A 12,500-nucleotide genomic window follows, 5' to 3' on the forward strand; every position below is an offset into this window, starting at 1 on the left:
TGGCAACGGGCATAACACCACAAACGCCGAAATCAAACTCAAACCTCGTTATAGACAGTTAGGCCATCCTGACTCACGACAGAATGTTAACTGAGTACCACAGACCAAAATACTTCATTTCAAAATAATGGCCAAACTGTAACGGTATATGGACATGCCTGTCTGAGAACACTGCATCCCTGACCACACCAGCGTTTTTAACTGGCAATTTTATATCATGTAAATAGTGACTCTGAATTGAAAGGAATGCTGTCAGAGTGAGTCACAACACTCATTGCTCAACAGAGCTTAGTAAAAATAATGATCCGTTCTTTGAAATACCGCCTATATCACATTGTTTATAATGGGGAAGGTATGTACAGCTTAGCAATAGAGTCATTTTACAATTCAGCAAACAAGACCTCTTTCAAACACGGGCCCTAAACTTTGTAATAAACTTCCTGTGTGTATGTCTGTAGACTACATACACTCAACCACAAATCAGTCATGAAATCATAAATATACAATGAGTGACATTATTACTTATTAGCCACAATGTTATAATCTTCTTGCCTTTAAAACAAGGTGAGCTTGTGTCTGAAAAGTTAGGGTGACACTGGATGACAATTCCAAACACGGGGAAAACCCAAGCAAACGGGTTTTTGGGCCCAGACATTTCCATAATAAACACACTACCATACATTTTTTAAAGAAAATACCGTCTCTCCTATCTACTAGTAGCGAAAACACACGTTAAAAGAGTACTATCCAATGAGTGGAATGCTAAATTGATCACCATTTTGAATAATAAATAAAGATATTACTCAGAAATCTAAACTTTTTAGGCACAAGTTTCCATGTTCTAAACCAGGAATGAGATCCTTCCTGTATGATTACCACAACATCTAAACTACCGTTTCGCTGTAGCCACTGGCATTTCGGGATTAGACGCACCATACAGTAAAATAGGCGCACATATAAGCACGTACGTATATTTACAATAAGTAACATATACTTACCGGTTTGGGCATTTTGGGTCCGTTTTCAAAGTCGTAGCAAAGGTCTGGAAAACTGCCGTGCGATACTTCAGGCAGAAGTCTGTCGCCACCACCTTCCGCTTAGAGAAAAGAAGAGGAACGAGTTTCACACACCTTGGCGAGGGCCAGCAGCTACACCTTCTTTACGCGTCTGTGTGTGAATTAGCTCTTTCGGATTCCGGGAGTACCTATGAATCATTATAAGATACCTGATTAATCACGCCGCGGCCTCACCCAGAGAGTCCGGGTAATATTAGTTTTTAAAAGTCGGTCTGTCTCCACCCTCCTAAGCAAACCTCGCCGCAGAACCGTAGCAAGGCTGGTATAACTGATGTTAAGGGAAAATATACTAAACGAACAAATTCCGCTCAGTCCCATGGCACGCAGCAGCAGTGACTGATCGTGAACACTGAGAAATAACCGTAAACACTGCACTTTATTAATTCCATCTTCAAGAGAGAGCAGCCTAATATTTCCAAAATGCTTCTTTTTTTCTCTCTTTTCTTTAGCTGGCTAGTTATCTTCCGTAACACTGGAAACTAACTCGCCAGGTGATTTCATGAATTTACCTTGTTTGTTTGTTCCCAGTTAATTTATTTTCAAGAGGACACGACAAATTTATTTTCAAGAGGACTCGATAAATTCAACTTTGTGGTTTGCTTCTGCTATGACTAACAGGAAAAAATGTATCACACAATGAAATGCAAGAGGCCATCGGATTTTTCCACTTTGAATCAATACCTAGCTAGCAATAGAACAGGCACGCATCTCTTCTACTGTCCAAACCTGATTGCAAACTTCACCAGTTGATCTGGACGCTCCCTCTCTCTGCCACATTAGTCGAGCACAAACCCTGCCTTTTTTAAATTAAAAACCCTAAATCTGGCGATCGAGTTCGTTGTTTTATTTATTTCCTAAATAAACAAACAAACATTCAAGTCATTCTAGTCGGCTGGCTTAGCCCGCGAGCCACATCCCTCAGTAGGCTAATCCAGGGAACACCTGTTGAGAGGTTTTCTTTTTTAGATCCTAAATCTCACAACAAGTGCAAAGCAAAGGCGTTCGCCGGAACCCCGTTATAGAGTGCGCCCTAAGGTTAACACAAACAGCATTCAGCATTTCATGGGCTAAACTTTTCCGGTTCGTCTTACCAGGGCAGGTGTGATTTTAGCGGCGTTGGTGTGGATGAGCAGCCGCGGAAACTCCCCTCAGTCTGCTGAAGTCGCGCAATATGGCTGACCTTCGCTTTGCGCGCTCTCTGTTGCATTTCCACGGCCCACAGCCTCCGCGCCGCGGCTTCCCGTTTGTCATCGCCGGCAGGAGCCGGGTGTGACGCTGACGACAGCGACTCCTGCCCGGGACCCGCGTTTGAAAATTAGCAACGTATTAGCAACATATTAGCAACTGTTTTAGATCATATTTTTCCACTGCAGGAGACACAATAAACATTAATGGCAAAATATGACGCCCGTTTATGGATAATCTAGGCGCGAGGAAGAGGGGGCGAATATCGCTTCCAACAAGGTTACAACAAGGGACATTACATTTAATTAACTACACCTTTTTTATTTAAATGTGTTATGATGCATCATCCGTTTAATGCAAGTAATTAACACAAAATTAACAATTTAAATTAATTATTCTGATGTGTCTTCAGATAATTATCAGAAGTGGGTACTTTTTTTATTATTTGTTTCAGATTGAATGTCTTAGACAAGCTAGACCAAAGGAAAGGCTATTGACAATAGCAAAACTGCGAAATAAACATGACCGTTGTTTAATGAATGACATGTGTAGGACCAAGTTACCCAATAGCCTCGCTTGTAGCGTACCTAACCAACAGCCTGTCAGCTAGTGGAGCCCAGTGCGATAGTACGTTTGTTTATACGCACTGTCCATAGTAACACTGTTGAATTTGCACACACATTTGCAAGTGGAAAATGGACCTCTATGCACTTGCTGTTCTGTTGAATATGGAAACACATTTATTCAGATTTTTCTGCCTGCTGTAACTGGTCATTTCTGTTATTTTCTGTGGTCAAAACAGTGAGTTAATCGTCAAAGGGATAGGTGAGGTTAGGGAGTTAACCTTTAAATGATATTCTCTGGGCTCAGAATTGCAACAGGTTCTTAAGAAACACTAGGAGACACACTGACCCATCATCTTTAACCACGCTGGCGCAAAGCGGGATGCCCGAATAATGCCAATGGACAGTAGTCTTAATGCACACAACGCTCAGTCTGGGGTCTGTACTGGGTAAAAACCGGAACCCTCTCAAATCTGGACTGAATTAAACAGAGCTTCTGATTTTACTCAGCACAGTTATCCCGCTAACACAGTAACCCTGGACCATTCTCACAGATAGCTGGATGCATGTATTAATTCATGACCACAGGAGCCTCCACTCGTATGCCGAGTGATTACAAATTTTTTTTTTTTATAAATAAATAAGAATTGAGTTTTTGCACAGAACTCAACTCTGTGTTACACCAGTAATCTATGATCATGTAAAGATAAATTCTGTGCAAGACCTTGGTTGTAATCGCATACATTGTCCAGGAAAAGATTGTGACCTCAATTTTAATATTTTGAATTCTATTTGAGGCGCTGGGAGGAGCGCTTCAATGAAGTTTCAGTCACCGGCGTGCTTCGCTCGCGCACGCCCATGGTCCAAACCCCGGCGGAACTGTGAACTCAGTGGGGAGGTTTCATAACTGGAAACTGACCAATGGCTGAGTAGGACTAAAATAGAACCGTATATATTTAGGGTAATTTCCACCAGTGCGATATTAACCTGCGAGCAACAGGTCGAGGGAGACAGAGTTGAGTGTACCGAGTCAGGCGCTCGCTGACCGTATGGTGACTTAAGAGTAACCGAATGTTAGGAAGTGTGCGAATAAACTATATTTAGGCTTGAACCTTAATTAGTCTTTCAAAGTTTACTTTCACAGTTCAGATCTGGATGTTTATCTGAAGCGATCTTAAACACGGATGCAGTAAATGCAAAACCTCATTTTCGGCTAGGCTTGTCAGGATATTTGTAATAAGCTACTAAGAACAATGTTCACGCATTATAAAACTGTGCATGGTATGCCCTGTTACCCTCAGACTCCTTTAGCAGTCTTGTTTCTGGACTCATTTGCAGAAGTGCGTCCGTAATGGTATCGTTTCTGGGACAACATCGCCCCATTTGCTTTGGAAAATGCAAATTACGTCATCTGACAGACACAGTAACACGCAGACAGAAGCGGTAACAGTAATGGAGGAGCGGGTGTGTTCAGGTGCTACCCCACCTTTCGCCTTCACAGGATGGCTCCCGGACATAAGCAGAGCTTCCGGGTTTGACTCGCGTTTGTCACATTATTGTGCAGAATTGTGCCTTCGTGAAAAGCCAGCCTGCATTTAATCCTTCCCCTGAAACCTTTTTTTTCTAGAAAAAATGATGATATAAATATATATAATTATAAATTTGCCGCCTACTTTTACCTGATCTTGTATTTGTACTATTATTTACATTTTTATGTAACATTGTTTAGAAGTGTTGCAGACATGTTATCCCTTATTTTGGATGTGTGAGGTATAAAGTTGGGCTTTCCTTGTATGGCAGGCGATGTTATAATTGGGTTTCGGATTTTCGTTTTTTACACACTGTGCGTGTGTATGACTGAGTCTCGTCACTGTGTGTATGACTGAGTCTCCTCACTGTGTGTGTGTATGTCTGAGTCTCCTCACTGTGTGTGCGTGTGTATGACTGAGTCTCGTCAATGTGCGTGTGTATGACTGAGTCTCCACACTGCCCTACTGTAGAGTAGCTTAGGAAGACTGGGGTTCCTCAGGGGTCAGTCCTGGGTCCCCCCCCTCCTGTTTACCCTCCACTCCTCAGACTTTTATTCTGTGAGTAGTGTCATCCTGCAGGAGGTCTGGGGCGATTGAGCAGACAGTAGTGGGGAGGGCAGATCAGACTGCCCTGCACTCTGTGCTCCATTAGCAAGGCTGTGTGATGTGTAAGTGTAAGAGTAGCCAGCATAGCTGTGCCATGTGCATTTCTCACGGCCCTGTGAAATACTGCACTCTCTCTGGAGGCTGCCGGCTACACACTCGTTATCTTTATTGCCTTTACTATCTTACTAATCTGTACAGCACCTTGTGCCTGAAAGTCATTATTAGTACGTCTAAGTCGAGACACTTGCAACTTGTGACTTGAAACTGATAAGGGGGGTATATCACAAAGCAGGATTACTGAGTTAGCTGGATAACTGCACTGAGTAAAACCCACAGAGCAGGATGACTGAGTTAGCTGGATAACTGCACTGAGTAAAACCCACAAAGCAGGATTACTGAGTTAGCTGGATAACTGCACTGAGTGAAACCCACAGAGCAGGATGACTGAGTTAGCTGGATAACTGCACTGAGTAAAACCCGCAAAGCAGGTTTACTGAGTTAGCTGGATAACTGCACTGAGTAGTGGTTAAGGTACATGACTGAGACACGCAGGGTCGGTGGTTCGAATCCCGTCGTAGCCACCATAAGCTCCGCACAGCCGTTGGGCCCTTGAGCAAGGCCCTTAACCCTGCATTGCTCCAGGGGAGCAGTAATCCTGCTTAGTGAAATAGACCCCAGGTGCCACATTGTCACCGTGAAAATACGAAGCGGTGACATCGCCGTCATACGCGGCCACTGCCCTCATCACTTTAAGGAGCTGCAGCTGTGTGAGTGGCTGAATCACGAGAACAGCGTGGAGATGCTGTGAGATTTTCAGCCGACGGAGTGCCCAGAGTCCCCTCAGAGAGGGTCTGAAAGTAGCCCGGTCGGCTTTTAGAGTCAACAGAGTTCAGACCATCCTGGTGACCGGTGTTTCATTTACTGCGTCTGATCCAAGCGCCCAAACCCAGGCTTAGCTTCTGGAGCGCATTTCCTGGTCGTGCCGAGAGACGGTGCTCACCAGCGCCACTGTGGCCGGCTCCGGTACTGCTGTTTCAGCCCCCCCCCTCCTTCTGACATAAGTCAAAGGTAACAATGCGGTAAAAATCATGAACGTCAAAACGTTTCTCCACATGTGCATGTAGTCGCAGTCAGTCACTTCATCAGCTAGTATCTCCCCGTCTGCCGATTTTCTTTAAGTTATTGTGTTATTAGGACAATACAGTAATACTTTGTGTACGAATCAGGGACAGATTACGCCACTGTCTCTCACACACTTAGTGGAGAAGCCACAGCGGCTTCCCGTTCAGAGATCTGTCCCGCGACAGAGTGGCAGGAGTAAAGGGACCCTGGACAGTGAGACCCACAGCCTGTCAGCTATAAACGTGTTTATTAAACAGGAGGCTGGGGGATCGGTAGGCTCGCTCAGCTGGGCTCGGAGGACTCTGCCGCCATCTGCTGGTAGAACTGAGACTTGCGCTGCGTGACATGGCGTATGAGCACTAGGAGAGAAGGGAGAGGAACAGTCATTACATCACATCACAGTCATTTAGCTGATACTTTTATCCAGAGCAACTCAGAGTTGATTAGACTGAGCACGGGCTAATCCCCATGTGGGGTTAAGAGCCTTGCTCAAGGGCCCAACAGCTGCACTGATCTTATCGTGGCTACACTGGGGCTTGAACCACCACCCTTCCAGGTCCCAGTCATGTACCTTAGCCGCCAGGCTATAGGCTGCCCAGTCAGGTGCACACTGTAATGACACTGCACTACGCTGAACTGCACACTGCACTACGCTGAACTGCACACTGCACTACACTGAACTGCACACTGCACTACACTGAACTGCACACTGCACTACACTGAACTGCACACTGCACTACACTGAACTGCACACTGCACACTCCCCTTTCTTGGTTTCTTGAGTCTGAATTGGTTCCTGAATTCACGGGTAAAACCAGCAGACCTTGCATCTCTCTCGGACCAGAACTGGTGCCCCTGTCCTGTACCTGATGAATTTTAGTGTTGTCACGGTGTGTCTGATGATTGTTAGTGCTGTCACGGTGTGTCTGATGATTGTTAGTGCTGTCACAATGTGTCTGATGATTGTTAGTGTTGTCACGGTGTGTCTGATGATTGTTAGTGTTGTCACGGTGTGTCTGATGATTGTTAGTGTTGTCACGGTGTGTCTGATGATTGTTAGTGTTGTCACGGTGTGTCTGATGATTGTTAGTGTTGTCACGGTGTGTCTGATGATTGTTAGTGTTGTCACGGTGTGTCTGATGATTGTTAGTGTTGTCACAGTGTATCTGATGATTGTTAGTGCAGTCACAATGTATCTGATGATTGTTAGTGTTGTCACAGTGTATCTGAGGATTGTTAGTGTTGTCACGGTGTGTCTGATGATTGTTAGTGTTGTCATGATGAGGACAGAACATCTCTGCTCTAAATAAACACCACTCTGGTCATTACATTGGAGGACAGTAAATGTGCTTCACTGCTGCAAAGTCTTACACCACTAGATGGCAGCACTGATCTGGGGAAAAAGAGGTAATTGAAATCAGCTCACTGACTAACGAGCATCCACTTCCTGCTGACAGAAATAAAGATTTTATAACACCAGTCAGCTGGGAGAATATCTCTGGGCTTTTCCTGTCTGATTATAAAGTCTTGATAAAACTGAATTCTCGTGAAACCACCCACACTCAAGAAACACGAGACACTGTAGTCCTTCATGTGAAACACAGTCCTTTATCTGTAAACATCTGCAGTCATCAGGGAGAAAACTGAATCTTGGAGATAATGAATTAGACACAGGCTGTGTTCGAAACCACACACTTAGCATACAACTCGTGCTACGTTTCAATGACAAACAGCCCGAGATTTAGTATGAGTAGTATGCTAGTATGAGTAGTATGAGTAGTACGCTAGTATGCGGTTTCCGTGGTGAGCACTTACTGTCCATCACAGCTCTGGCCACGCCCCGCTTCTCCAAGTTCCCGGTGACCTGTGTCATCACCCAGGGAAGGAAGCCCGTCTCCACGTCTGCGGATCAGAGAGAGACGCCCGGAGTCTTTAGTCATGTGTTATATAGCCAAGGCTTTTATCCAAAGCCACTTACAGTTGATTAGACTAAGCAGGGACCAATCCCCCCCTGGAGCAATGTGGGTTTAAGGGCCTCGCTCAAGGGCCCAACGGCTGCACAGATCTTATCGTGGCGACACTAGGGCTTGAACCGCCAACCTTCCGGATCCCAGTCATGCACCTTAGCCACTAGGCTACAGGCTGCCCCAGTCATGCACCTTAGCCACTAGGCTACAGGCTGCCCCAGTCATGCACCTTAGCCACTAGGCTACAGGCTGCCCCAGTCATGCACCTTAGCCACTAGGCTACAGGCTGCCCCAGTCATGCACCTTATACGGCTATACGCTGCTTAAGAACTGGAGTCTGGGAACAGACGGAAAACATCACATCCTGTACGACCTTTGACCTCTCGTTGGTTTTGGGGAAAGAGGCGGGGCTGACCTCTCTCCACGGGGTCGTAGAAGTACCCATGATCCCTCAGCGTGGTGTAGACGGACGGGAGCAGGTCCACCAGGTACTGCTGAGCGAACGCACGGGCCGCCATCTTCTCCACCGTCTCTCTCTCCTTCTGCAGAACCTCCCTCTGCTGCCTCAGCCGACGCTCCTGTGGGGGGGGGGGGAGAGGGGGAGAGAGAGGGGGAGAGAGGGAGAGAGAGGGAGATGGGGGGGAGGGAGTGAGGGGGAGATGGGGGGAAAGAGGGGGAGAGAGAGTGCTTTGAGTGACCAGTGAAAAGTGCTATATAATAACAGAAAATGATTATTACCATTAACTACATGCCTGACAGGCGTGTCGAAGTTAAGTGGATCTGCTGAGAAATGGCTCTCTAAAACACCTCTGAGTGGTGATGAACACAGGGTTCCTACATCACTCTGTCAATCTGCTCCATTTCAGTTATGAGCAGAAATAACCTCTTCAGACGCCTGTCGCTGGGATAAACAGGGTCTTCGGCCCGGGCGTTCAGTGCTCTGTGCGAGAGCTGATTTTCCAGAGGCCCGGAGAGCTCCCAGAATGCACTCTGGCGCTGAGAGACAATAACCCAACACACCCATAGAACCCAGCAGTGCTGCTGAGCTGTGTGCAGTCTCACTCACAACTGGGCTGCACTGCACTCTGGGAAATGGAGTTTAAGTGGCAGGCCCGAGCAGGTGCTCCACTACAGGAGGGCCACGGTGTCTGCTGGTTTTTGGTGTGTTTCAGCACCAGTGATGAATTGAAGTCATTGATTGGCTGAAGAGAATAGGCCTGCTCTAACTCCATAACACGCTACCCCTGAAATCTTCACCTGCTACTAACCTTTCTCCAGGGCTCTGCTGACAGTAGTGACCTCTGACCTCTGAGGAAGTGCTCTGATTGGCCGTGAGCAGACACGTACATCACTTCCCCTTCCTGCTCTGAGCGCGACCCTACTCTCCTCTTCTTCTCCTGTAGCTCCACCGCTCCACTGCCTCCTCTCTCCCTCAGCTTTCCCTCTCCCTCTGACCTCACCACCTCCAGGGGCCCAAGGCAGCAGAGCAGCGTGACCAAACCTACACGCATTCTGAGTCAAAGGACTCATTCTTTATCCTTACAGGTGATTAGACTATGCAGGGGCCAATCCCCCAGGAGCACTGTAAGATCAAGGGCCTTGCTCAAGGGCCCAACAGCTGTGCGGATCTTATCGAAGCTAAACACCAATGTGGGCTTGAACTGCCAACGTTCCATGTCCCAGTCAAGCAAGGCCCTTAACCCCACATTGCTCCAGGGCGGATTGGCCCCTGCTTAGTCTATCAATCAACTGTTGCTCTGGATAAAAGCGTCAGCCAAATAACTGTAATGTAGTGTAATATAAAAATGTTATGTAGTGTAATATAAACTAATGTTATGCAAAGTAAAAATGTAATGTAGAGTAATATAAAAATATAATGTTATGTAAAGTACAAATTGAATGTTGTGTAATATAAAAAAAGAATGTAGTGTAAATAAAGATGTGATGTAGTATAAATAAAGATGTGATGTAATGTAAATAAAGATATAATGTAGTATAATTAAAGATGTGATTAGTGTGAAGATGTGATGTAGTTTAATTAAAGATGTGATGTAGTGTAAAGATGTGATGTAGGGTAAATAAAGATGTGATGTAGTGTAAATAAAGATGTGATGTAGTTTAATTAAAGATGTGATGTAGTGTAAAGATGTGATGTAGTGTAAAGATGTGATGTAGTGTAAATAAAGATGTGATGTAGTGTAAAGATGTGATGTAGTGTAAAGATGTGATGTAGTGTAAATAAAGATGTGATGTAGTGTAAAGATGTGATGTAGTTTAATTAAAGATGTGCTGTAGTGTAAAGATGTGATGTAGTTTAAATAAAGATGTGATGTAGTGTAAAGATGTGATGTAGTTTAATTAAAGATGTGCTGTAGTGTAAAGATGTGATGTAGTTTAAATAAAGATGTGATATAGTGTAAATAAAGATGTGATGTAAAGATGTGATTAGTGTAAAGATGTGATGCAGTGCCCTGATTGGCCGGCCGGGCGCAGTACCGACCTTCTCCTGGCGGTGGCGCCGCTCCCGCTCCTCCAGCCTCTGCACCTCCACCAGCTCCAGGGCGTGCAGCTCCTCGTAGGCACGCTGCTGCTTCCTCAGGCTGGCCAGCTCCTCTTCCTCCATCACCTCCAGCAGGGACTGCTCCACCGTCTTCCCCACCAGCGTCTCCAGCAGGGGACGCACCTCCAGGTCAAAGTCAAACAGCTGCGAACGGGCGGGGAGGCGTACGTCAACCCCAACGGCCGACAGACACCGCCATCAGACACCGCTATCAGACACCGCTATCAGACACCGCCATCAGACCACCGACCACCGCCATCAGACCACCTCCAGACTAACCACCTCCCCCCAAACCTGGCAGGGCCCGAGACTAAACACTCTCACAATGCCTGGGAGAGGACAGCTGGACCATAGAAGAAGAACCACAGTCTGGCAAGAAAAGAGGGGGCTGTACACAGGGTTTGAAGGACAGTGGTGGGGGGGGGGGGGGGTAGGTGGAGATGGGGGGTAGGTGTGATTGGTAGGGGGGTAGGTGGAGATGGGGGGTAGGTATGATCGGTGGGGGGGTAGGTGGAGATGGGGGGTAGGTGTGATTGGTAGGGGGGTAGGTGGAGATGGGGGCGTAGGTGTGATTGGTAGGGGGGTAGGTGGAGATGGGGGGTAGGTGTGATTGGTAGGGGGGTAGGTGGAGATGGGGGGTAGGTGTGATTGGTAGGGGGGTAGGTGGAGATGGGGGGTAGGTGTGATTGGTAGGGGGGTAGGTGGAGATGGGGGGTAGGTGTGATTGGTAGGGGGGTAGGTGGAGATGGGGGGTAGGTGTGATTGGTAGGGGGGTAGGTGGAGATGGGGGGTAGGTGTGATTGGTAGGGGGGTAGGTGGAGCTTGTCATAATGCAGAGATGTAGACATGTGATCACATTGCGCCAAAGCAGGTGATTATGGGATCTTCTGTGCTTCAGACATGAGCACGGAGCCTTACGTCACTGAGGCCAAGGGCTCCTCCACTTCCTGAACCATGAACCTCTCACAGACCGGCCCAGGGTTCGAAAGGCTCTTCTGGACCGTGCGTATGTGCATGGATGATGGACCGTACCCTTACGCCGACACCCCGTGCCCTGAGCCTGACTGAAGCCTTCTCACCACGAGCAGAAGAATTCAAAGACCAAAGGAACTTCACAACACTTGTCCGTTCTTCTGTTTCTGCATCAGACACATTATGTGACAATGTTTTTATTGTTCCATGATCAGTCCTTCAGAGTTTTGAAAAGCGATTGAGTGGATCAACAGCCCAACTCGTTCATCGTTTGCATTTTGTTGCGGTGACATCCATCCCGTGTCCAGGCCTGCCGTTCTGCATTCCGCATTTCAGGTTCCGCGTTCCGCGTTCTAGGTCCCGCGTTCCGCGTCCGTCCGCATCAAAGCTGAGGTGACGAGGGTACATTCGCTCGTTGCCATGACGACACTCGGTGTTCAGTTCAGAGGTTATATCACACCACATCATTCTCATTTTACTGTAGCGTTGACTGCATCCAACAGGACGACACAATCAGAGTCCATTATGACATGAGAGAGCTTATGTGTGTTATAACTACATTACTACGTTACATAAGACGCCCCTAACCGTCCTCTCCCTGAGTGCTGAAACACACAGCTCTACGATGTGCCTGACCTGATCTCTCACATCCAGCCCTGCGGAAAGCACCTTCCGTAGAGGCTGATTCTTACTACAGCGACAGTGTCTACTGACAGGACTGCGTCTACTGACAGGACTGCGTCTACTGACAGGACTGCGTCTACTGACAGAACTGCGTTGGGCAAAGTTCTGTGTTTAAAGTTCTGCGTTGATGGCAAGTCCAGCTGAGGTTTGTTTACATTCCCCCCAAAAAGGCTCAGAAAAAGACTAATCTGACCACTGGCTAAATGCAGATGCTAAATGCTAATCTGTCCGCAGAC

General features: G+C 46.8%; 2 protein-coding genes across 2 annotated transcripts in view; both read right to left on the minus strand.

Moving 5' to 3' along the window:
- ezrb (ezrin b) overlaps positions 1-2,432 on the minus strand; it is a 30,024-nt gene extending 27,592 nt beyond the window's left edge. Inside the window, exons 1-2 of the mRNA XM_061241499.1 lie at positions 2,168-2,432; positions 999-1,096 (exon numbers count right to left, since the gene is read on the minus strand). Coding sequence (XP_061097483.1) covers positions 999-1,010 — 12 coding nt within the window. The 5' untranslated portion in view covers positions 1,011-1,096; positions 2,168-2,432. The remainder of the gene's footprint in view (positions 1-998; positions 1,097-2,167) is intronic.
- Positions 2,433-6,311: 3,879 nt separating this feature from the next.
- Positions 6,312-12,500, minus strand: part of rsph3 (radial spoke head 3) — an 11,964-nt gene continuing 5,775 nt past the window's right edge. The window contains exons 5-8 of the mRNA XM_061243695.1: positions 10,549-10,752; positions 8,464-8,626; positions 7,897-7,983; positions 6,312-6,440 (exon numbers count right to left, since the gene is read on the minus strand). Coding sequence (XP_061099679.1) covers positions 6,364-6,440; positions 7,897-7,983; positions 8,464-8,626; positions 10,549-10,752 — 531 coding nt within the window. The 3' untranslated portion in view covers positions 6,312-6,363. The remainder of the gene's footprint in view (positions 6,441-7,896; positions 7,984-8,463; positions 8,627-10,548; positions 10,753-12,500) is intronic.

Source organism: Conger conger, chromosome 5 (genome assembly GCF_963514075.1).
Source record: "Conger conger chromosome 5, fConCon1.1, whole genome shotgun sequence".
In the NCBI taxonomy this organism is placed as follows: Eukaryota; Metazoa; Chordata; class Actinopteri; order Anguilliformes; family Congridae; genus Conger; species Conger conger.